The 26,893-nt window shown below is 44.9% G+C and overlaps 1 protein-coding gene across 1 annotated transcript in view; it reads left to right on the forward strand.

The window, feature by feature from the left end:
• The window catches only part of LOC138952736 (uncharacterized), a 141,946-nt gene that overhangs the window by 88,361 nt on the left and 26,692 nt on the right, over positions 1 to 26,893 (forward strand). The window contains exon 3 of the mRNA XM_070324453.1: positions 25,492 to 25,774. Coding sequence (XP_070180554.1) covers positions 25,498 to 25,774 — 277 coding nt within the window. The 5' untranslated portion in view covers positions 25,492 to 25,497. The remainder of the gene's footprint in view (positions 1 to 25,491; positions 25,775 to 26,893) is intronic.

Below are 26,893 nucleotides of genomic sequence, written 5' to 3' on the forward strand. Positions count from 1 at the left end.
CCACTGGTGAATTAACAGAGAGAAAAATAACAAAAAACAGTCATATAGGTTTTCGCATCAATGGGAGGTAATCGGAACTGACCAAAAAGACTGCGCGACCGCACGCGACTATACAAACAAACAAAATAAAATACAGCAGGTATGACGTTTGCATGAATCCATGATTACGTCTACATGAACAACAGTGATAAAAGTGCGCATCTCTTCCCAGCCGTGCAGCGCTTTGAAAGTTGGAAGCATTAAAATTTAAACGGGTAAAAAGCCATCGTGAAGATACGAAAAAAAGTATGACGTCTAAAATACTTAATGATTCAAACGCATAGTATAACATATCTAATTGACAACATTGACAACAGAAAATATATACATGGTTCACACACACAATCGAGTGCACACATCCATCCATGCTTATTTAAAGTCATGTACACACACACACACACACACATACATACATGGCATCAAGCAACACACAATTAAATGACACATATGGAATATTGAAAACGTATAACGGACATGAACATGGTAAGTATTTTACACCGTTATCTACTATAAAATTGATGATATATATATACCACTCACTTGCTATTCGCCTAAAAGCTTGCGGTGTGCTGTGACACATATAAGAAACCAGAAGAAAAAAGGACTTTACTTTGGCGAAAAGAGCATATGCTGCTTATTTTTGTACATAGCTGCTATAACTGTATTTTTTCCGAACACTTACATGTAAAAAACATAGAGATATATCTTACCATTTCACTAAGACAGCCAAAATAACGGTCAAATTAAGGGGAGATCATGATGACGTACATGTCTATGGTTGAACCGGGGGAAAATATTTAGTCGCTGGAACCTATAAGGTTATACGGCGACTTATCAGGTGATAATGTTTCGAACTGTTTAGTAAACAAATCTATGGAATATTTTGGAGTTCCATTAACAGATAAACAGATCTATCTATCTTCTTATTATTTTAGGTTCGTCTGGGGTAGAGAAATAAAACACACAGCTAGGTTCGTCTGAGGTGCGGTCGCGTGTTTAGTTGAACCGAAAGTTGAAGAAGAACCAATCACAGATCTCTTTCGCCGCGATGTCAAAGTTCAGGTCAAAGTTCACTGTTGTCTGCTCAAATTTGCGAGACAAACCTCTTCAAACTTTGTTCGTGGACAAAATTGGAAGTCGGGACCTAGCGGAATCGATTTCCTGGGTCACGTTGGCATAGCAACCGAAGGAGAAGGCACAAATCCGCGCGGTTTGGTCACAGGAATCGAAAAACCACCGAAAATCCTACCAGTATTATATAGTAGATTGGGAAACAACTCTGGGTTTGTATGGGTTGTGAAAGAGTGAATTGTCTTACTTTTACCGAGTCAAACTTTCCCACGTGACTGAGATAGTAGGCCAGTCACTAGCGAGGGGAATGTCGGAAACACCGCGTGGACAAGGAGCACGTGTGAAAAGCTTCCATCACTAACAGCAAGAGTGTTCACTCTTTCACAACCAAGACAAACCCAAACGAATTTTGGATGTGGATCTGGGTGCCCATTGCTTGTATTTCGTGGGGATTTTGCCACAGGACTGAGCCGACTTCGGCTATTAGAAGTTCGAGTTCTTTCTGGAGTTTGTCTATTACGGAAGCTCAGTTTCAGAACAGCACGGCCAATAAAGCTACATTTCACAGCCGGAAAGCAGACCAGTGAAATCTCTCGGGCCAGTCCAGCCAAAATACTGGACACGAGTTGGACAAAGAAGCATGGTTGTGGTCACCGGGTGCTGGCAATGGCACTTAGTCTTATTGATTGCGCTTGTCTGGTTTACTGCGTGTAGGGGAGAAACAGCGAAATGGACACTAAATCTTAAAGCACGTGATGACAGTGGGAACACTATTATAGTCTGCACATGACAAAGTTTGCAATGATAGGATAGATTTAGCGGGTCCCGAAGACGCCCAACGTCAGTGGTCGAGTCGGACACACAAGGAAGAAACTACATGAACTTTTGCAATAAGATTCCTCGAAAACGAAGTATGATTGCGGGGTAAAACAGCTATGCCAAGAAAAGCCCGTGTACGTGGGAGCTGTAACACATGAACGCAGAGGAATAAGAGAAAACAGATGTGCATTTACTATTATATCCTTCATTATACACCAGACAAGAGCATTTAGATAAAAGGAGAGATTGGTGTTGCGATACAGAGCGATCTTGAGTGACTGAAATGGGAGAGAGGCAAACAGACAGTGGGACAGACAGTGGGACAGACAGTGGGACAGACAGTGTGACAGACACACTGGACAGACAGAGGGACAGACAGAGGGACAGACAGAGGGACAAACAGGTAGGAAAACAGGCGTTCTAAAGGAAAAGAACGACAAAAGGCAGCAAGACAGCTAAAACGAAAACAAACGTCAAGAAAGAAGGAAACAGACAGAAAAGGAAACAAATCAGGAGCCAGTAATACCAGCCCTTCAAATCACTGACGTGTTCTATGCAATAAACATTGACCGTTGTCAGGCCTCTCCCCCCCTCCCCCTCCATGTTGATACAACGGGACAAATTGTGCGTGTCACTCCCCCCTCCTCCAGTGCCAGTAACGATGCGATTGTTCTGACGTTAGAGTGACTGCAGCCTACACCGTCGTTAGCGCCATAGTCTAGAGATGGCGTAGTTATCCTAATTTTTGTCCGCCTGTCTTTGGCAGCGACTCTGCCCTCTCTTTCTCTCGTTCCCTCTTGTTATGTGGGCCGGGCCAAGTTTGTGTTTAAGTATCATTACCCTGCAAGAACGGCTGGAGGCCTGAGAGGTTTCCCTTTGATCGTGGAGAGCAGTTTGAAGCTGTTTTTGGCCCGGAGTTGCAACCAGTAATGCTTCGTTGTTCCGGGGTCCTTTTCCAAGGCAATTGACTTCAACAACACTGTACCCCGCTTCTTCAGTCCTGAAACCTTGCTCGTTCCATGCAGCAGACAAAAACCCAGAAATTGACGAAAAGGAATAGAAAAACAAGTCCACTTTTACGGCCGGGACTTCAGCCGCTTGTGGACACAATGCTTTTAATCAACGCGGAACAAACGACAGGATAATTGAAGACCGGGAGATATTACCGACGCGGAAAATCGCGGGTTCAAAGTGCTACCGGGTGTTTTGGCCGCGGAAATGCGTCGTTTGGCCTGCATCCGTTGCGCCGGGCAGTTTGGTCTGAACAGGGGGGAAAGTGGTACACAGTAATTATTGCCTGGACACTAAACGCCTGGCCCATGATGAAACAAATTGCTTACATGATCGGTGGAGGGTTTTGCCCCCAGGCCACCGTACTCTCTCTGGCACTGTACATGTTTGTCCAAGTAATGAAAAGAGACTTTGGTGCGACTGAGAGAGAGGGAGAGAGAGAGGGGGGAGAGAAAGAGAGGGAGAGAGAGAGAGAGAGGGAGAGAGACAGAGAGAGAGAGAGAGAGAGTCAGAGAGAGAGAGAGAGAGAGAGAGAGAGAGAGAGAGAGAGAGAGAGAGAGAGAGAGAGAGAGAGAGTTGATATATATAGTTCACGAGAGAATATTTTACTCGACGAGAGCTTCTTTCGAACGCATAGAATTATTCGTTTTAAAAGACGCACTAACTTTCTCCATTATTTTCTCTCGAAAAATCAGTTAATGAAAGAAGACAAACGAAAATAAAGCAAGAATGGCAAATTCTACAAAAACGTCATCAGAGAAGCGAGCAATGCGAAGACGCGACGTGGAGAGAAACCATGCACTGGCTGTGACTGCTGAACAGAAATTCGACCAGTTGCTCTAAGTCGCCAGGAACCGGAAGTGTAGGTAGGGGCATGCGCACGACGCGACACTACAAGGGGGACGTTACTAGAATGGCAATTTGTGGGAAGGACTGTGATTGATTGCTGGCCGTTAATTAGCCAGGAGGGCCGCACAGAGTGTGGTGGTCAGTCCAAGGGCACCGGTGGTCACTGTTCTTTTCTTTGCCGGCTTCTCCAGCACGGAGTGGATTCTGGATCAGTGTTAGATTTCTCTTGTGCCGCACCTGGTTATCAGAGTTTGTGCTAATCGTACACAGTATTATTTTGAAGAATCTCTCGATCATGACCGTTGAAAGAGAAGCGATTACCTACTGCTACACATCCGACTTGTTGTTTGTTTGTTTGTGTGTTGTATGTTTGCTTGTTTGTTTGTGTGTGTGTTTGTTTGTGTGTTTGTTTGATTTGATTTTTGTTTGTTTGTTAATGTTTGTTTGTCGTCCTTCGCAGACGTCAGATATTGACGCCCTGTAGCTTCCAAAGATATGCCTGGAATTTTTGCTGTGGCCAATAATATAATAATCACACAAAAAGTGAGTAGCGTGCACTTGCACAGAGTTCTTAGACATTCCAAGCTGAATCGTTAATCGAGGCCAACAGCCCAGGTCTTATCGTTTCTTTGCTTGAAAGCATGTCTTGTAACCCACCGCCGCCAGATGACCAGAAATCCACGCTTGTCCGGTCTTGATTCCGTGACAGCCTCTTGTCTCGGTCAATTGAGGTCCATGCAGGCTGGCCAAGAACGTGCTGTGTGAGCCAGGACGGAAGACTAGCCCCTGTGTTTCTTTGGTTCTTCTCATGCGGGGTCTTCAAGCGAATAGTGCTAGAACAAACGACAACCGGGTTTGCAGATTTTAAGGTCTTGGGAGGATTTACCCAACACTGTTGGGCAAAGGACTCTGCCCCCTCTTTCCTATTCACTGAATTCTCTCGGTCCTCCCACTGCCAAATGAGCACAGTCCATCTTTTCTTCGGGCTGGTAGAGCAGACAAAGTCGTCAGCACCCTCCGCGAGAAGAATGAAGCCAGTTCGCACTCTTATTCATTGGCAGGGTTGACAGAAATCTCGCTACGGTCTTAGCCCGCGCAGAGCCGACAGGAATCTCTCATCCTCTCTGATTCTAAGTGGACACAATTCGCGCCCTCTTTTCAATGCCGTGTGGACTCGGTTCCACCGTAATTCCCTCCTCGTCTTCTCCCCGAGTGTTGGCATTGCAGAGTTGTTCTCGACATGGGCAATGATTGGTGTTTGCTGTGCTGGCCAGTCCTGTGGTCAGTGAATCCACAATCACAGCTGACCACCCATTCACTCGCTGCTAACTGTTTCCTCTGGACAAACTTGTACTCGGTTCGATGCCTTCGTCCCGTCAGTTTAGTGATGACTGTGATTTCCCTGCCTCTCTGAGTCAGTCTGCGTCCAAAGAGTGTGTTGATAAGTCATAGTATGATTTCTTGTCCTGTGTGATTCGGTTTGCGTTGGGGCTGAGTGTTCTCTGTTTGTATCATGTTCGTTATCTGTCTGCCAGTCTGTCAGCTCGTGTCTGGGTATTTGAATATCGAGTGTATCTGTCTGTGTGCAGATTTACGTGTCGGAGGTTCATCTGCGCGTTTTTGTACATTTACACGTCTTCCTAACCCCCCCCCCCCCCCTCCTCCCCCCCCCCCCACCCATAAGCGGAGATATGGTTGTATTTGATACGCTCTCAAATTCTCTCTGTCGCTGTTTGTCTGTTTCTCTATTTATCTCTGTCTCTCTTTCTGTCTGTCTCTGTCTCTGTCTCTGTCTCTCTCTCTGTCTCTGTCTCTCTCTCTCTCTCTCTCTCTCTCTCTCTCTCTCTCTCTCTCTCTCTCTCTGTGGCGGTGCTAGAAGGACTTAAAGAAACACGGCCACACAGGCAGAGTGGAGGGATACAGAGATCCGGACGGGGAGGGGCATAAAACCTAGCAAAGAGCTAATGGAACGTAATGGGCTGAGAGAGACAGAAAGGAAAAAGTACCTTCCCAGGGGTCAAATTAAAGGCGTCCTTGACAGATATTTTACAGACAGCAGCAGGGGAGACTCGTGATTGAAAGACTAAGGTCACTTGCTGCTCGTGCTGAAATGATGGGCCGAGATGCAGACAGATAGTTAGAATGAGACGACAGGGAGAGATGATGAGGACAACTGAGAGAGAAAGAGAGAACGCTGCTGGGGGGTTGGGGGCAGATCACAGAGATATCTCTGTGGGGCAGATAAGTTCAGAGAGCGAGAGAGAGAGACTCGGAGAGAGAGAGAGAGAGAGAGACAGACAGACAGACAGAGAGACAGAGAGAGAGAGTGACAGAGAGAGAGAGACAGAGAGACAAAGACAGAGAGAGACAAAGACAGAGAGAAAGAGAGAGAGAGAGAGAGACTCGGAGATAGAGAGAGAGAGAGAGAGTGGCAGAGAGAGAGAGAGAGAGACAGACAGCCAGACAGAGAGACAGACAGACAGACAGACAGACAGAGACACGGAGGCAGAGAGAAAGAGAGAGAGAGAGAGAGAGAGAGAGACAGACCAGACAGACAGACAGACAGACAGACAGAGACGGAGAGTGAGACAGAGAGAGAGAGAGAGTGAGAGTTTAGAGAGGCGTGGGGAGAGTTTTCCTTTGTCTGTAAATGTAGTGAGACCCATGCACTGCAGATTCACATATCCGCACTGGTCCGTCTAACTCAATAATGTTCTTCTGTACAAAAGGTGGGTATAGTCTTCTTAGAATAGGCCATATCTCCTGCATTCGCACTGTACGGCATAATTGTAGATGGCAAACAAAAAGAACAGGTAAGCAAACATACAAAACAAAACAAAAACAGACTCCGACAGCACTGCACGGCAATGTTCATGAATACAAAGTACATGACTGTGTACCACAGAAGTACAGGCGATCCCAGTGAAGGGCCAGTCGATCAGAAAAGGTCGTTTCAGTGCGATGAAACACGACACCCAGAAGAGCATCACTACTTTCATGCTCTCACTCACGTTTCTCTACAGCTTCTCTTTGTCTCGCTCCCAGGCTGGAGTGTTTGGTGTCTGATTGGTGAACTTGTGGCTGGTAATCGATGACATGCCTCACCACAACACCCGCCTTTGTTGTGGCACCGCTCGCCTTCCGTACTTCATCACAGAGCGTCTCGGCCCCGTGCTTTAGGCAGCGGAGTATGGCGGGACAAAGGGGACAAAAACGCGGTGTTTGCGAGCCCCATCAGAAAGGAAACCGCGGAATCCATGCAAAGGTGATCGATAGCGGCGAGAACGAAACATGCGCCTTGAAATTAATGCCATTTATCTTGCTCCTCTCTTTCTCTTTCAGTGCCCGCTTTCGTCGCGCCGTTCGCCCTTCTTTTCTGCTGTGTCTTACCCCATCGATAAAACACACGTCGACACCAACATCCCCCCAACCCCCTCCTCCCCCCAACCCCATCAATAAAACACTTGTCGACGCCGTGTTCCGCTATAACACTTTCGCCTCTTGTGAAAGCAGGCATTGTTCCCTCAGCTCTGCCGCTGGAATCCCTGAAAATGCAAATCCCCGTCTCTTTTCCTGACCCCTATGCATTTCAAATCTCTTCTTTCCCCCTCCGAAGCCCCGGCGTTTTTGCCGATTCTAATGGAGCAAAAAATCGGCTTTTCTAATAGTATTTCTCGCCCCCTTCCCTGCAAATAAAAGGGTCTGTCACCACCAGCAACAAAGAGGAAATATCTGGGAAGAAGGAAGAAGAACACAGATCTAGAAGACGTTTGAAAAAGATGAGAGAGAGAGAGAGAGAGAGAGAGAGAGAGAGAGAGAGAGAGAGAGAGAGAGAGAGAGAGAGAGAGAGAGAGAGAGAGAGAGAGAGATAGGGAGAAAGAGAGAGAGAGAGAGAGAGAGAGAGAGAGAGAGAGAGAGAGAGAGAGAGAGAGAGAGAGTAATAGATACAGGGAGAGAGAAAATGACATTGAGAGCGACGGAAAGAGTGAGATGAAGAGAGCAATATCAAACAAAACAAGTCGCGTATTGCGAAATTACTACATTTAGTCAAGCTGTGGAACTCACAGAATGAAACTAAACGCACTGCATTTGTTCACAATGACCGTAGTGCAAAAGGCAGTGATATTGATGAGCCTGTTTAGCGCGGTAGTGGTTGCGCTGTTCTGCATAGCACGCTTTTCTGTGCCTCTCTTCATTTTAACTTTTTGAGCGTGTTTTTAATCCAAACATATCATATCTATATGTTTTTGGAATCAGAAACCAACAAGGAAGAAGGTGAAATAGTTTTTAATTCGATTGCGGAAATTTAACTTTAATAATAATTTTTATATTTTTAATTTTCAGAGCTTGTTTTTAATCCAAATATAGCATATTGATATGTTTTTGGAATCAGAAAATGATGAAACATAAAATGAACGTAATTTTTGATCGTTTTATAAAAAAATAATTTTAATTACAATTTTCAGATTTTTAATGACCAAAGTCATTAATTAATTGTTAAGCCTCCAAGCTGAAATCCAATACCAAAGTCCGGCCCTTGTCGAAGAATGCTTGGCCAAAATTTCAATCAATTTGATTGAAAAATGAGGGTGTGACAGTGCCGCCTCAACTTTTACAAAAAGCCGGATATGACGTCATCAAAGACATTTATAGAAAAAATGAAAATTTGTCTGGGGATATCATACCCAGGAACTCTCATGTCAAATTTCATAAAGATCGGTCCAGTAGTTTACTCTGAATCGCTTTACACACACACACAGACACACACAGACACACACAGACACACACACACACACACACACACACACACACACACACACACACACACACACACACACACACACACACACACACACACACACACACACACACACACACATACACCACGACCCTCGTCTCGATTCCTCTTCTATGTTAAAACATTTAGTCAAAACTTGACTAAATGTAAAAATGAGAATAACTGGGAGAGAGTGAAGTTAGAGAGACAGAGACGGACACATAGAGAGATAGATAAAACAAGTCGCCTAAGGCGAAATAACAACATTTAGTCAAGCTGTCGAACTCACAGAATGAAACTGAACGCACTGCTTTTTTTCAGCAAGACCACATACTCGTAGTTTCCTCAGTCCACCGCTCGTGGTAAAGGCAGTGAAATCGACAAGCCATGCGGAATAGTGCGGTAGTGGTCGCGCTGAGCTTTTCTGTATGTCTATTCTTTTTAGCTTACTGAGTTTGTTTTTAATCCAAACATATCATATCTATATGTTTTTGGAATCAGGAACCGACAAGGAATAAGAAGAAATTGTTTTAAAATCGATTTCGGAAAATTAATGTTAATCATAATTTTCATATTTTTAATTTTCAGAGCTTGTTTGTAATCCAAATATAACATATGTATATGTTTTTGGAATCAGAAAATAATGAAGAATAAGATGAATTTGTTTTTGGATCGTTTAATAAAAAAAATAATTTTAATTTTGTTTGTTTGTTTGTTTGTTTGCTTAACGCCCAGCCGACCACGAAGAGCCATATCAGGGCGGTATAATTTTAATTACAAGTTTCCGATTTTTAATGACCAAACTCATTCATTAGTTTTTAAGCCACCAAGGTGAAAAGCAATACCAAAGTCCGGCCTTTGTCGAAGAATGCTTGGCCAAAATTTCAATCAATTTGATTGAAAAATGAGGGTGTGACAGTGCCGCCTCAACTTTTACAAAAAGCCGGATATGACGTCATCAAAGGTATTTATCGAAAACATGAAAAAAAGTCCGGGGATATCATTCCCAGGAACTCTCATGTCAAATGTCATAAAGATCGGTCCAGTAGTTTAGTCTGAATCGCTCTACACACACATACGCACAGACAGACACACAAACACACACACACACACAGACACACAGTACCACGACCCTCGTCTCGATTCCCCCTCTATTTTAAAACATTTAGTCAAAACTTGACTAAATGTACAAAAAACATAGAGATAAATTGCCAGTGAGGGTAAAAAGAGACAGACAGAGAAAGAGAGACAGACAAAGGTAGAAAAATACAGACAGACAGACAGGCAGACAGACAGACAGAGACAGGTAGACAGAGACAGAGGGAGACAGAGAGAGACAGAGAAGCCCACGGGAAGCATTAGACACACATTACGCTGTGACAGTGAGTGGCACTTCACGGAATGTAATTTCATTGCTAATGGAATGACGGCAGGAAAAGGCGAGCAAAACCCGACGACTTTTTATCAAACTGGGGGCCTTATCCCGAGTATTCAAATTTTGTACACAAAATCTAATTTTCACTCTGACAGGTTCACGAAGATTTTTTCTTTCTTTCTTTTGATTTCCTCCTTCCTTAAAAAAAAAAAAAAAAAAAAAAGTTATTTCGTTTTAACGTCTTCCATTTCGCCATAAAAGCTTCCAAAAAGTTTGAAACACTTTTCATATGGACATCAACGCTATTATGTAAACAAAAGTGTTATAGAAGGCGGAGAGACGGAGTGAAAGGGTGGGGGAGGGGTCATGATTACAAGAGGGTAAAAAGAAAGGAATATTGTGAGTGGAGGTCCAAAGCCCCGTGGGTTAGGGGGAGTCCCATATTGGTTGGGACGAGAAAGAATTTACCCGATGCTACCCAGCATGTCGTAAGAGGCGACTAACGGTTCTGTTTCTCCTTTTACCCTTGTTAAGTGTTTCTTGTATAGAATATAGTCAATGTTTGTAAAGATTTTAGTCAAGCAGTATGTAAGAAATGTTAAGTCCTTTGTACTGGAAACTTGCATTCTCCCAGTAAGGTCATATATTGTACTACGTTGCAAGCCCCTGGAGCAATTTTTTGATTAGTGCTTTTGTGAACAAGAAACAATTAACAAGTGGCTCTATCCCATCTCCCCCCTTTCCCCTATCCCATCTCCCCCCTTTCCCCTATCCCATCTCCCCCCTTTCCCCGTCGCGATATAACCTTGAATGGTTGAAAACGACGTTAAACACCAAATAAAGAAAGAAAGAAAAGAAAGAGGTCCAAAGCGAAAGTAGTGAACTGGCACCCCCTTGCAACTCCCCATGTTTGTATATACAAGAGTTCAATCACTTTTTTTTTTTAGGGAAGAAGGCTTGGTGGTGGTACAAATTGTCACCAGTTACCAAAACACGCATATTTTCCTTTCGAATAGTGTCGCTTGGTTAACAAAAATCAAATAAACTAAAACGAATTGAAACGAAATAAAATAAATTGCAATAGAATGAAATAATATAAAGCATCACTGGCTTTTAACTAATTCAAGACGTAGTACGTAACGCAAGCTTTAACTAATTAAAGATTTATTATAGCATGATATTTGTCATGTGTAATCGCATGCAAAACGTTCTTTAAATGAATCTGCCCTCGGGAAATAAAGAAAAGAAAAAACCCATCTTTGGCTTGTTGATGAGAAATTCAGTTGAAAATTAGCTCTATTCATTGAAAATCACGGACAAATTGCACGAAGAAAAGAAGAAATACGAATAAAGCAAAGCAATGTCAGTCACCATAGCATGTCGATTGGAATCCCGTCGGGCGTAAAAACTATATTGACAGACATGTTCAAAGGCGAATCCCGATCATTTGCTGTGTCACGCTGAAGTGAAAGTTGATTAAAAGAAATGGAGAGAAAAAAAAATCGAAAGATTATAGAAAAAAATGAAAGATGAGTATGCACGTGCATCCAAGCAATTGACGTTTCAATCAGACACGACATTGTTGTCCTGTTTATTTATGGAAATACATGATGCTGCATGATGTTAGGTCATTGCTGTGATTTCATGCACAGCACACATCATCTGGCGACGTCATTCTTACTTCATAATGCGCATGGTTTGTCTACGTCATTATCTCGAGACCCCTGTTTGAGAGGGGATTGTTTCGTAAATATTATTTGAATGTTCGCATCACATGTTCACTTTTATCCACGACAACCTTTATTTCATATCTAGAGTTTAATGTGTTATAAGCTGTTGAAAACATCAGATAAAAGGTTGAAATGGCTATATATATGAGAACACTTGTTAAACTACCATTATCAAAAATGGCGACGAAGAAACGGAAATACTGCTTTCAAGTCTTGAGCCTGCGGCGCATACATGGCCTTCTTGTCGCTCACAGGTTTTTTTTCTCTCTCTAATTTTTCTTTTCTTCTTGCCTCCCCCCCCCACCCCCCACCCCCACCCCATCCCTCTCTGTTTGGAAGAGGAAAGTGCAGCCCGATGCAGAGCATGAGATAAAAAGACAAGATCTTTGAACGCTTTGGCAACTGGCTGTGTATGATATTATTTTGACAGAAAGGGGGTACGGGGAAGGGATGAGGCTTTCCCATTACATGTTATCATCGATCCTGTGGTGAGAAATTGGGCTTGCTTCCCCAACAGCAAAGCAAGCATCAGCCGGTCAGTACGTTGTCGAGGAAATCCAGCACTTTGCATATGCCGCCGTCGGATTTACAACGTTAGAAACCTCGTGTGCGCATGCGGAAGTGCCCGAAAATCGTTATCGTTTACAATATGGACAAAACGTGTCTAATATCTCTGCTGCTTGTGAAATAGCGTCTGCACTTTTTTTCCTTTTTTTTTTAAGTTCAAAACGTCATCGCTTTTTGTGGTTAGTGTGTGTGTGTGTGTGTGCGTGTGTGTGTGTGTGTGTGTGTGTGTGTGCGTGCGTGCGTGCGTGCATGCATGCATGCGTGCGTGCGTGCATGTGCGTGCGTGAAGCGCTGGTTCCCGAAACGTATGACGTGTCGAGAACAAGCAACAGAAAGCGACGATCTTATGTTGGAAGCCCAGTGTTGCATTTATCCAGACGCAATCAGCTACGTTGCATCAGGCAGGGGAGTAGCTGACGATGTTGTGGGGGTAATTATCTTTGAATATTGCTATTTCATATGTTACGTGGATTTCCATTGGTCAATTGGGCAAAACTGAGCTCATTGTAAAAGTGATATCGACGACATTTCCGTCGATATCAGTTTTGATATCGACGACCTCTTTATTGCTTCCCCACTTTAAAAACAAAAACACCTAAATCTAAAAATAAACAAATATATATGACAATGTAATGATCCCAGAATTTGGTTGAGCAAGTGACTAAAGACTTTTTGAAAGAAAAGACATTTTTAAATACTGAAAAGTACAAAAAAAGAGTGAACAAAAAGAAATAATAATCAGAGGGAGGGATATGGAACAGCCAAATTTGAGACAAATACTTTTGTAATTTCTTTACAGAAAATACAAAATGTCCAGAGAATTAGCAATATATTTAACACTAGAGGAATACCCGGCTTCGCCGGGGTGAATCGCGAGACAGAGACAGACAGCGTGGCGGTTCATCACAATCACCTCTGCAAGCGAAGTCCTGTCAAACGGGATTGAGAATTTTAGAGCTTATTTCTTAGCCCTATATTATCTGTTGTGGCTTCTCAAATGCCAGAACATACAGACAGACAAAAGCCGCTAGACCCCATCACAAACAGAACTCTACAATCAACAGGTTTTTTCCCACACACACACACACACACAAACACACACACAGAGAAGCCGTATATATATATATGTATATCTATATCTATAAATATATAGAGATAGGTGAGAGTGTATTTTTTGCGTGGCTATAAATTGATTCGACCTTTTCACTTTGACAGTAAGAACAACTTACGGGTGCAAGGGAAGCGTTCTGGACAGCGCAGTGACATTCTAAAAATAGTACCTCAGAAACGGGAATTTGGGGTGAACGGCGCGACAGAGACAGACAGCGTGGCGGTTCACCACAATCACCTTTGAAAGGCGAAGTCCTGTCAAACGGGATTGAGAATTTTAGAGCTTATTTTTTAGCCCTATATCATCTGCTGTGGCTTCTCACATGCCAGAACATACAGACAGACAAAAGCCGCTAGACCCCATCACAAACAGAACTCTATAATACATAGGTTTTTGCCCACACACACACACAAACACACACACACACAGAGAAGCCGTATATATATATGCATATCTGTATCTATAAATATATAGAGATAGGTGAGAGTGTATTTTTCGCGTGGCTATAAATTGATTCGACCTTTTCACTTTGACAGTAAGAACAACTTACGGGTGCAAGGGAAGCGTTGTGGACAGCGCAGTGGACAGCGCAGTGACATTCTAAAAATAATAGTAACTTACAACTGAACGGGAAAGCCACACGAAGGAAGGGAGATAAACGCCAAACACTGGAGAAGATAAGGAAGAGTTACTTATAATGGTGAAATGAACACAAAAACGAAAATGAGTTTAGCGCTGCGCGCTGAGAGCACGTGTTGAAATATCTCATCGATGATATTGTGTCCGGGGTGTAGCTGAATACGGTGTCCAAATTTGAAAAAGATCCACCGAGAACTTTGGCGTTGTGATGTGGTGTAGCGGCTATGGTGTGTCGGTATGGGGGCCCGGGTAAGCTGAGGTGGAACCAAAATAGCTGAGGTGGAACCAAAATCGGTTCCGCGCTGCGCGCTGAGAGCACGTGTTGAAATATCTCATCGACCAGGTTGTGTCCAGGGTGTACCTGAATATGATCACCAAATTTGAAACAGATCCATCGAGAACCTTGGCCGCGCATCGCGCACAGACACACAGACAGACACACAGACACACAGACACTAGTCGTATATATATATAGATTGACTGACTGTGTGATGATATCTTCTGCTATTGGTCTGTTTCGACAGTGATATCAAAATCTCGACCTCCGGTCTCGATTTTGATATCACTGTCTCAACAGACCATAGCAGAAGATATCATCACACAGTCCGTCAATATTGGGTAATATGACAGGTTGCGCAGTCTGCGAGGTGCAGACATTGTTTAGCTGCACGGACAGATGTTGCGCCGTCGGCCCCCGGTGGTTGTTGCGTGATTACTCGCAATACGTGCATATAATCACTAGGTTATTAACGATAACATGACGACTGATGCTAATGAATGCACCGTGCATATAATCACTAGTTCAATAAACGAAAACATGATGACTGATGCTAATGTAATTAACTGTTTGCGCATGTTTCGTGCTTTCTATATAATACTAATCAATGATATTGTATAATTTTCTTGAATGTAAAAATGCCCCCGACAAGCAGAACCCAACGTCATTATTTAAATAGGTTTGTGAAGATATTTGACAGAAACAATGATACCGTAATAGAGGTTACCAATGCTATAAATACTTTCTGTCGTGCTGTTAGCCCTTATCGTTGACAATGCTTGGCATAATTATTTGAAATGTAAACACGCATAATAAAACAGGTGTTGACGTCATGATATAGAATACTAATGAAGGTACGAAGGTGACTGACATGAACCCAGTAGCCTATGTTAATTAGGCACAGCAAGAATGCTGGCTATCTTAATTATTCGCACTTCGTCATGGTGGCAAGGGAGAAAACTCTTCGTAGGGGAGGTCATCTGGTGAGTCTGGGTGTTCCATTGCTATGGTGATTTGTCTGCGGACCGGTCGGGATTAACGGTAGCGGGATTAGGTGTAGATGACGCGGCCGTCTGTGACTAAGTGTTTATGACATCCTCAATCCCCGGCACCCTACCCACGCCAACCCCCCTCCTCCCCTCCCCCTCCCTCCTCCTCTTCCTCCTCCATCCATCCCTCGACATCCCAAACTCAGCCTCTTTCGCTGCTCTCGACTTTCACATGGTTTTATTGTTCAGCCTTATTTAAAGTTTGCACTGTTGTTGTTGTTGTTGTTGTTGTTGTTGTTGTTGTTGTTGTTGTTGTTGTTGTATTTTTGCTGCTGTTGTTGTTGTTGTTGTTGTTGTTGTATTTGTGTTGTTGTTTACTTTCATTAATGACTAGAATTTCATTAGCGATAGCATTTCGTTTACTCTTCTCGGTACTATTTTGAAACTGACCAGCGACTCTCTCTCTTCGAGTTTGTTGTCCAGAGCCGGTATGCAAGAGTCCTGCTTTGAGACTTCAGTCCGTGATCAACTTAACCCTCAATACACTTTATCCCGCCCTAAATTATCAAAACTCGACTCCTGCACACCGGCTCTGGGCATCAGCCTTCTAACGGTAAGCAGGTACTTTTTAACGGGTTTTTTTCTGAAGTGCTTTGCGTTTGTGTTGGACCATGGTTTCATTTGCCAATTTATTGGAAACACTTAGTGGACAGAGTGCCAACTCAAAGATAATCCAGTGAAACGCTTCACCGCGGCTTGTACGACGTTTGATTAACACACGTAAAGGAACGATGACAAATGTTTTTTTCATTTCGCTACTCTGTTTCAAGTGACACAAACAATCGCGGCGAAATTTCTGTAAATTCTGAGTCTTTCTTCGTTAGACAAAACCCATCGCGAAGAAATCGATACTGGCCGCCCGATCACCCCTCCTCGGAACGCTTCAAGATGGGAGCACTTGTGTTTCTTGCTTTTTGTCCATTATCTTCTTCCTGTCGAGGAAATGACACCACGCTTTGTCTGGAGGAGCGCAGAGAGGGTGAGGCAAAACAAAACTCCTGTTTTGCCTTGAAGATTGAGCCCGATCAAGAGGAAGCAGTGATCCCATTTTTGGCCTCATCCGGGAACAATTTTCAGAAATTGTGTTTCCTTTCTTGGCGGAGTGATTTAGAGCAAAAAAATATTCATGGGATTTTTGGAACGAGGAGGGGATGGCCTGAGCTGCAGCTGCCCAGCTTCCCACGCTCTGATCGCTCTCCCTGTTCCATCAAAGGGAGAACACCTTCATTGTCCAACAGCGCTAATTACGGCCCTTGAGTCCTGGACCCGGATGGAGCGCGACTCGCCAGGGGAAGTAAGCAGTCCTCGGCGAGAGGAAGTAGTTCTTGCCGCTGACATACAATCATCTCCCTGGACAGGGACATTTTTTTACTCACTCTCTCTGTCGCTCGCTCTCTCTCTCTCTCTCTCTCTCTCTCTCTCTCTCTTCTTTTTCCCGAGTAGTGAGGACGTGGGGAGCGAGCCAGCGAGAGGAAAGAGTTCTTGTCGCTAACATGCAATCATCTCCAATGCCACGAAGAGAGTTTCTCTCTCTCTCTCTCTCTCTCTCTCTCTCTCTCTCTCTCTCTCTCTCTCTCTCTCTCTGCCTCTCTCTCTCTCTCTCTCTCTCTCTCTCTCTCTCTCTCTCTCTCTCTCTCTCTCTCCTCCTCCTCCTCCTCCTCCTCCTCGTTCCTCTCCATCCCCAAACCTTTCTTTTTTCTCCTCTTTTTACCACCAAAAGTGAGGACTTAAGAAGAGACTGTTAGCGAGGCAGAACGGAGAGAGGAGGTGTGGTAATTGGCGAGGGAAGGTGACTGACTGAAGTGAGTGGAGAGCCCAGTGGGACTTGCACCACAGCAGCCGCCCCGCTCCCAGCAAACACAGGGCCAGGGTCCTCAAAGCACGGGAACGCTGAATGCAGTCTGATGACATGCACACGCTCCTCGTTCCCAAGGCTGTGCTCGCTCCCTCCCTCCCCGTGATTGATGAGGCTTGCGGGTCCAGGTCAGAACCCTCGGACCCCTTTGAACCGGAATTACTCTGCTTTTCATAACCTGTAATGATTTTTTGGCGCAAATAGCTCGGGTTCAAACAATCGCAGCGCGCAAGGGGTTTACGAGGCTGAGAGTGCTGCAAGAACGGAGGGAATATTGCGGCCGCTTTTTTGGCTGGGTGTGAGGTTCTTCAGTTGACGTCCCGTGTTTTTGTGTGTGGCTGGGTTAAATTGCGATTTTACACCCAATCCTGGGTTGTCTTATTCTGGGTTTATGTCTGTCTCTTCCTAATCTGTCGTTCACTGATACTTTCTTTTCTTTTCGCTTCTCTCCTGTGGCTGCATGTTCCGTGCATTCCTTACGACTTGTGCAACAACGCGTTTTCTATCTTCACAGTTTGTTCGATTGTTCGTCATCGTTGTGGGATTATCGTCACCGTAGTGGGTCTGGTACTGTATGTTTAACCAATTGATAGAAAACGTTTTACGTCCTGTTAGGTGCATAACTTTTGACAAGTGGGAGTGATGCTGCAAGGGGCATAACACCTTTTTGGTTTAAATGCCGAATTGGTGCGACTATTTCATGTTTACATACAGACGTGTCACAATCTGCTTAAAACACCCTATTTCTCAAGCTGTTTATCTACTTTCGTAGATTTGAACTTCAGACCTTACTGATCAATGTTATTTGCTTTCACAAATGAAAGTCATTTTCTTCTCTTTAGACTTAAAGAGATGGAATGAAGGGGAGAAAAACATGGAGTGGTTTTTCAATGAAGAAGAAAAGAACGTTGAATTATGCTGGATGTAGCAAGAGTAAAACTACTGTTCAGAATGAATTTAGTCCCCAATCTCTGGGTGAACCAAGAGCAAAACTATTCAGAATGAATTTAGTCCCCAATCCCTGGGTGACCCAAGAGTAAAACTATTCAGAATGAATTTAGTCCCCAATCTCTGGGTGAACCAAGAGCAAAACTATTCAGAATGAATTTAGTCCCCAATCTCTGGGTGAACCAAGAGCAAAACTATTCAGAATGAATTTAGTCCCCAATCTCTGGGTGAACCAAGAGTAAAACTGTTCAGAATGAATTTAGTCCCCAATCTCTGGGTGAACCAAGAGCAAAACTATTCAAAATGAATTTAGTCCCCAATCCCTGGGTGAACCAAGAGCAAAACTATTCAGAATGAATTTAGTCCCCAATCCCTGGGTGAACCTAGAGCAAAACTGTTCAGAATGAATTTAGTCCCCAGTCTCTGGGTGAACCAAGAGCAAAACTATTCAGAATGAATTTAGTCCCCAATCTCTGGGTGAACCAAGAGCAAAACTATTCAGAATGAATTTAGTCCCCAATCTCTGGGTGAACCAAGAGCAAAACTGTTCAGAATGTATGCATTCTACAATCTCTAAATCACCGTTTACAATGAAAACGACAAAAATCAATTGTAATCAGCAACGCAACCAGCAAGCCGTCCAATTTCTTGTTTGATTTTTTCCCGAATGCCATCGTAAATGCGCAGCTCAGCCGGGTCGCTTCTTCTTTCAGCTTATTTTCTCTCAACGTCGGACATCGTTCACTCAATCTCCGCACCCTGCCAAAATGTGTCAATCCTCTAACCTTTAGGGGAGTCTAGAGGTCTCTTTGCCGCAGGAGGACGAAGCAGGAGAAGAAGAAGACGCTATGCTACAGGATGGACGGAACGAAGGAGAAGACACTATGCTGCAGGATGGACGGAACGAAGGAGAAGACACTATGCTGCAGGATGGACGGAACGAAGGAGAAGACACTATGCTGCAGGATGGACGGAACGAAGGAGAAGACACTATGCTGCAGGATGGACGGAACGAAGGAGAAGACACTATGCTGCAGGATGGACGGAACGAAGGAGAAGACACTATGCTGCAGGATGGACGGAACGAAGGAGAAGACACTATGCTGTAGGATGGACGAAGCAGAAGAAGGAGAAGACGCTATGCTGCAGGATGGACGAAGCAGAAGAAGGAGAAGACGCTATGATGCAGGATGGACGAAGCAGAAGAAGGAGAAGACGCTATGCTGCAGGGTTGACGAAGCAGAAGAAGGAGAAGACGTTAAGCTGCAGGATAGACAAAGCAGAAGAAGGAGAAGACGCTATGATGCAGGATGGACGAAGCAGAAGAAGTAGAAGACGCTATGCTGCAGAATGGACGAAGCAGAAGAAGGAGAAGACACTATTATGCAGGATGGACGAACCAGAAGAAGGAGAAGACGCTATGCTGCAGGATGGACGAAGCAGAAGAAGGAGAAGAAACTATGTTGCAGGATGGACGAAGCAGAAGAAGGAGAAGACGCTATGCTGCAGGGTTGACGAAGCAGAAGAAGGAGAAGACGTTAAGCTGCAGGATGGACGAAGCAGAAGAAGGAGAAGACGCTATGCTGCAGGGTTGACGAAGCAGAAGAAGGAGAAGACGTTAAGCTGCAGGATGGACGAAGCAGAAGAAGGAGAAGACGCTATGCTGCAGGGTTGACGAAGCAGAAGAAGGAGAAGACGTTAAGCTGCAGGATAGACGAAGCAGAAGAAGGAGAAGACGCTATGATGCAGGATGGACGAAGCAGAAGAAGGAGAAGACGCTATGATGCAGGATGGACGAAGCAGAAGAAGGAGAAGACACTATTATGCAGGATGGACGAAGCAGAAGAAGGAGAAGACGCTATGATGCAGGATGGACGAAGCAGAAGAAGGAGAAGAAACTATGCTGCAGGATGGACGAAGCAGAAGAAGGAGAAGACGCTATGATGCAGGATGGACGAAGCAGAAGAAGGAGAAGACGCTATGATGCAGGATGGACGAAGCAGAAGAAGTAGAAGACGCTATGCTGCAAGATGGACGATGCAGAAGAAGGAGAAGACACTATGCTGCAGGATGGACGAAGCAGAAGAAGGAGAAGACACTATGATGCAAGATGGACGAAGCAGAAGAAGGAGAAGACGCTATGATGCAGGATGGACGAAACAGAAGAAGGAGAAGACGCTATGCTGCAGAATGGACGAAGCAGAAGAAGGAGAAGAAACTATGCTGCAGGATGGACGAAGCCGAGAAGAAGGAGAAGACGTTATGCTGCAAGATGGACGATGCAGAAGAAGGAGAAGACGTTATGCTGCAAGATGGACGATGCAGAAGAAGGAGAAGACACTATGCTGCAGGAGGACGGAACGTTAGTCGGCCCCACTCAAGGAAAGCAAGACTGTGAAATTGAAACGGGCGCGGGTCTAATGAAGTGACTCGGATGACTCCGGTGACCTGCTTCTGGTCAAGCAATCGGCTGAGTTCTCGTTAGCGGGGGCTTTGGTTTTTGCCCAGTCCACCGTTAATTATTGCAGGGGGTGCCTGAGGTGCGCGCAATCACATCGATCCCTCGGTCATCGGGGCTGGCAAAGATCGGCAGCCATTGACATTGTGTCTCTCCCGCATCGGAGAGCTCCTTCAAGGCCCGTAATTGATCGGCGTCTAAATGCGCAATTCCTCGGGAAAATGTGATGGGAGATGGGGTGAGGGGGAGGCTGGAAGCAGGGGGACATTGGAAGACGATCCGCCTTTAATAGATTGAAGACGAATTTAAATCATGTTTCTTTTCTGGCCCGCTGTGCACAGTAGAGGCATGGGCTGGGATACTTTGGTGCCGGCTCCATCGGAGAATCTCGCCCTGTCGCGGCAGTGAAATTGAACGACACAAGAAAAACAAAGTGAACTCATTCTAGCTGCGCCGTCGTCTATTTTGCTGCAAGTCTTGCTACCCCTGCCCGATAATCTCCTTTGTTTGCAGCCTGGGGAAGCGGGCCCGCGATGGGCTGGTGGAGGACTTTTGTTTGAATTGCAAACACAAACTACACGCCTGTCATGGAACCTGCTCGCTGCTGATGCAAAACATTTCAGAGTTTAAGGAAGAAAGGGGCAAGAAAAGAAAAAACACCGTGGGTGGCTCAAGACGTTCGATTGTCCAAGAAAATAACAGAGGCGGGGGAAAAGCGTCACCGAAGACGTAGGATTGTTTTAGAAAACATAGGAGGAGAGCAGATTGCGGAAGAAGACAGGAAAAGAAGGGCGGTAAATTGGTTATATCACCATCCCAGACCAAAGTGGAAAGCGAGGTAAAAAAAAAAAGCTTCGTAACAGCTGTGCTGAATCTGAGAACTGCAAAAAACGGTCCAAGAATTGTAGCCCTGCTTTCTGTCACTCAAGACAGATTCTAATCGTTACCTCTAATTAGTGTCAGGTAATTCGCCCTGCTGAAAATAAAATGACCTGCTCTGCTTCCGGTATAATTAGCTCCATTGACAGTTTCCTCAAGCCTTCATTGGCTAGTAACAAAACTGTTATTGTATGGAATAACGAGTGTGTCGCATTCACCGGAACTAAATTTTCCAAGACTGAAATGTCAACTGAAGTTCGATTAGAGAAAAACTTAACAATTTCAATACCAGCTGATGAAAACTGGCCGCTCTATAACACATTCAGCCACCCCCCAACCCCCCCCCCCCCCACCCCACCCCACCCTACCCCAGCTCAGAGAGAGAGAGAGAGAGAGGGGGAGAGAGAGAGAGAGAGAGAGAGAAACACACAGACAGACACAGACAGACAGACATATTACATTAACAGGCGAACAGAAAGAGAGAGAGAGATCTAGAGAAAGAGAGAGAGAGACAGACAGACAGAGACAGACAGAGACAGACAGACAGACAGACAGACACAGACAGACAGACATATTACATTGACGGGCGAACAGAAAGAAAGACAGAGAGAGACAGACAGACAGACAGACAGACAGACAGACAGACAGACATATTACATTAACAGGCGAACAGAAAGACAGAGAGAGAGAGAGAGAGAGAGAGCAAGAGAGAGAGAGAGAGGGTGAGAAAGACAGAGAGAGAGAGAGTGAGAGAGAGAGCGGGAGGGAGAGAGAGAGAGGGAGAGAGAGGGAGAGAGAGGGAGAGAAATGAGGGAAAAAGAGGGGAAAAGAGGGGCAGAGAGAACGAGAAAGACAGACAGAGACACGTACACAGAGAGAACTGAAGAAGATTGAGAACAGGATAGAAATGGTGAGAGACCTGAAATTCACAGTACGCTGTTGGAAACATGCCTCTCTGCCTCTTCAACGAACTCGGAGATGAGACACAAGACTGCGCTGACTGTCCCCCCCCCCCCCCCCCCCCCCCCCCACTGTCTCCAACCTGTCTCGGATCTCCATCATCAGTTTGCTTTGCACATTGTCTCTACCACCATTCCCTGTTTTCGCTTCTGCTCTTCTTGTCTTATCAACACAAGCGGTTCCCTAAAACCCTGGGCGGAAGTGTCGTCATCAAGGGCCATAATCACGTGACTGCTGTCACACTCTCGCTGCACTCGCCACCTACCCCACGTCATCTCACGGCCTCTACACGCTCTCCGAGTTGTGATGAACGTCACCGCTTCTTGTGCCTGAGGACCGCCGTGGCTGTTGAGTTTGTGTGAAGAACGTCACTGCTATCGGTGCGTAAGGATCGGGCCAGTGTTGCCGAGACTGTGTGAAGAACGTCATTGCTATCTGTAAGAGTGAGGAACGTCACGACTGTATGTGTGCGGTGCAGGCCACGAGGTTTGCCGAGACTGGGGCCGAGAGAGCAGCCAAATTGGTGCTGTCAAAATGTCGCGGATTCCCGCGTCTGTGAGTTTACTCAGCCCCCACACAGTTCTCTGGCAAAGTGGATAGAGCCCATCACCCCTTGTCGCGCAGCCCCTCCCGTCCCTCTGTCTTTCTTTCTCTCCTTCTTTTCCCCTTCGCTGGCAGCTCCCATAGCTCCGAGAAAGGCTTGCCACTGGGACTCTAATGAAAAATGGATAAAAGAGCACTTTAATTTTTTCTCGCTGCCCAGTTCAAATACATCAGGGTTTTCTCTCATTTCAGCCGTGCCCACAAGCGTTATTTCCTTCAACGGGCGACTTGACAGGGCGAAATGTTTCATGGGCATTTGATAGTTGACTGCGGGCCACGTTTTGGCCGCCGATTGGGTCGGAGTTATTGAAGCCAAAAATCACGCGGGGTTTCGCCCTTCTGTTCTCTGCTGGGGGAACGAAAAGAGTCATTTGTGTTAGTTGTGTACCGGAGAACACGCAGAGAAAGATGTGAATGGAAAGAAGGATCCTTGAGTGAACGTGTAAGAAAGTGATACCGGGCGATTTCAAGCTTTTTGAGAGGCTGGGGGAATTTTGAAGTTGTGTGTGCACAGTTAAAAGGTTGGGTGCACTGGGCTGACAAACCGGGGCGATTGGATGCGACAAACCACGCACTCGAGCGGCGAACCAATTTGCATTTGCCTCTCTGAATTTTTTACAATGTACTCCTTTTCTTTATGAAATTCATTTCATTTTGTTCTTCAATCCGCTGTGCAAGCCAGCGCTCTCAATACGCAGATCTTTGGCCGAGGGGATGGTGTATTGTGCAATGAAGAGCTAGATGGCATCAAGTATTAATAGGCAGCCCCCTCTAGGATTTCATTCTCCTTTTATAGCGTCATTCCGCCCCGGTCACATTTCCTCAGATCTGGCGAGGTGTTATATTGAGCCGTGAATCTCACAATCATCTTATGGCGTCTTTCGTGGCAGAATGGAGCTGCATTCTGGGCTGTGTATTTTCGGAAGAATTTTTGTTTCTTTCTTTCCTCGCCTCTTTTTTTCTTTCTTCATCTTTCTGTCTTTTCTTCATCTTTCTTTTCCTCTTTGTGTGTCTGTTCTTCCTATTTGTTTTCTTCTTTTTCATGTTTTCCCCCTGGATATTCAGTTGTAATCGAATCAGTAAACTGTTGTCGTTGTTGCTGGTGCTCATCTTGCTCCTGCTGTTGCTGATTTCCATAAGTGTGAACACATTTTTTTGTCAACAGCTTTTGTGGGCTTTTCTTGTTTCTTATATTATTTTCCTTTTTCAAGTAAGTCCGTCATTAAGTGTCTGCTTCACAGATTGTGAGATCGTTTCCTTTTGTTTCTACGTCTACTCCTATTCTTTTTCTTGATCATGAAAACGTTCTCACGTGAGTTTTATTCCCACATATTGTCAACATACAGTTGTCTTTCTGCACTCCTCATCCCCTCCCCCCCCACCTCCCCTTCCCCCGCATTGTCCCCTCCCCACCACCCATCTTCGTTCCTTCAATCAGCAGTTCAGCAAGCATGAGATGCACTGAATCCTTAATCCACATCTGTCAACAGTGCAACAGACGTAGACACCCCGCTTGTCCCCCAGTGTAGACCGTGGCCCTCTCTGACTGACTGGCGAAACAAATCCGTTGGCAACGTGTGTCCATTGGCCCTCCCTCTGGCTGAATGGTGAGACAGTCCCATCACATCTACGTGGTTGGCCAATACACCCAAGGTAGATCATGGCCCTCCCTGACTGAGTGGCGAAACAGTCCCGTCACATCTCTTGGTTGGCCAAGTCTGTCCATCGGCTCACCTTGGCTCCTCGGTTGGTCAATACACCCAAGGTAGATCATGGCCCTCCCTGACTGAGTGGCGAAACGGTCCCGTCACATCTCTTGGTTGGTAAATACACCCAAGGTAGATCATGGCCCTCCCTGACTGAGTGGCGAAACATTCACGTCACATCTCCTTGGTTGACTAAGTGTTTCCATCGAACCACCCTCCCTTTGCTTTCTCTCTTATTGTCTGTGATAGCGGTGATAACTTGCGTCCTGCGAGACGAAATAGATACATCCTCTTCAGTGTTACACCGTGTGCGTTTTTTCCGAATCAATATTCAGCTGCACATTTTTTGGTAGCTGTTTGGCGACATAATTTTCTTTTATCATAACGTAAACTTGCTCAAAGGCCTATATCGTCATTTCCTGAACACGTCAATCACGTCATCAGATCACTTCATATTTGTTTCAAGAGCCCCTAAGGCCAAATACAAAAAATATAGTCTGTTTACGGTAACATAGGCAAAAATAATAGGGTCGGTAGGTCGGGATTTTTTTTTTTTATCAAAAAAACATATTTTTAAGTTATTTTGCCAAAAAACTAAGACTTTTTTTTCCCCCAAATGCTAAAAAAAGTCTAGGGTCGCGCGAGAAAATAGGGTCGGTCATGATACCGTAAACAGACTATTTTATTTTTTTGCCTAAAAAACACAGATTTTATTCAACTTCTAGTCGTCACAATTCTAACTCATCATCAATTTTTGTCGTGTTTCAGAACACCATGACGACATACGTCTCCCTCAACGACACAACGACGTCATCATCAGTCGTCAACGCAAGTGACGTCACAGCAGCAACCACAGTCAACGTGACCGTGACGTGGGAGGGGGGATGCGGGGAGGACGGGAGTGGGTGCAACGTGACAGGGGGGAGTCAGGTGGTCAACCTCGCGCTGTGCACGCGCCTTGCCCCTCCCCCCGTGCCCCCCTGGCTGAGGGAGAGTCCAACTCGCCTACACGCCTTGACCAGCCACTGCAAGAGCTGGACTTTGTATCATGGTAGGTTTTTCTGTTGTTTTCTTTTGTCTTTTACAGACAGCACTCGTACACACACATGCACACACACGCACACACACACACGCACACACACACACACACACACACACACACACACACACACACTCACGCACACACACACGCGCGCGCGCACGCAATGCAAGCACGCACACATACACACACACACACACACAGACACAGACACACACGAACGCACGCGCGCACACACATACATACAAACACACACACACATACACAAACACACACACACACACACACACACACATTGACCATTTCAACCCCATCAACTCATCAATCCACCTCATATCACTGACATCTCATCTCCCGCATCGAAATGAAGGACAAGAAGGGCGATTGATCATGTAACTATAGTTAAACATTCGTGTGGATTTTATTTCCACAGATAAAACGGTTGTCTTGTCGTTTGCTTTCAGATTTGGGCATACTTGTCTGCTAAAGCTACGAGTATGTGACTATGCCACTTGTCGGTTGTGTTTTGAGTGCCATGATGCTGAAAGTGTATGATAGAATATGTATGTTTCGAGCGATTTTGTTGTTGTTGTTGCGCGCGTGTGTGTGAGTGGGTGTATGGAAGGAGTGGGCGAATGGAATTCCTTCTAAGCGCTGTACATAATGTTGAGCGAAGAAAAGTAACAAGAAATCATTCTTGACAAAAGTGGCCAACATAAAACAAATGAAGTTTACATGTGCGAAGGGCAGGCAAGGTTTTGTCCTCTCAAGAAGGCGTCTTCAGGGAGTGTAGCTAAATCAACCTGCAAATAAACATGCACAGAAATCTGTCAGAACTGTTGTAAACTTTGCAAGAACTTTTAACAAGGGGTATTTTAAAACTAGGATAGAAGAAATTCAGGGAGGATGTGAAAAAAATCGACACACTGTCTTCTTAAAGGGAACATACATGTATCAGAGTGCTTTCAGACCACGAACAGGCTTTATATTCAAACCGCATGCATACAAATGAAAAACCAGGACACAAGTTAAACAACACAGATTAATGGATGAAGTAAGGAAAAAGTTATGAAAGAAAAAAAGAAAGAAAGGAAGTAAGGGAGAAATAAAGGGAGGGAAGGAAGGAAGGAA

This window comes from Littorina saxatilis, linkage group LG17 (genome assembly GCF_037325665.1).
Source record: "Littorina saxatilis isolate snail1 linkage group LG17, US_GU_Lsax_2.0, whole genome shotgun sequence".
Lineage (NCBI taxonomy): Eukaryota > Metazoa > Mollusca > Gastropoda > Littorinimorpha > Littorinidae > Littorina > Littorina saxatilis.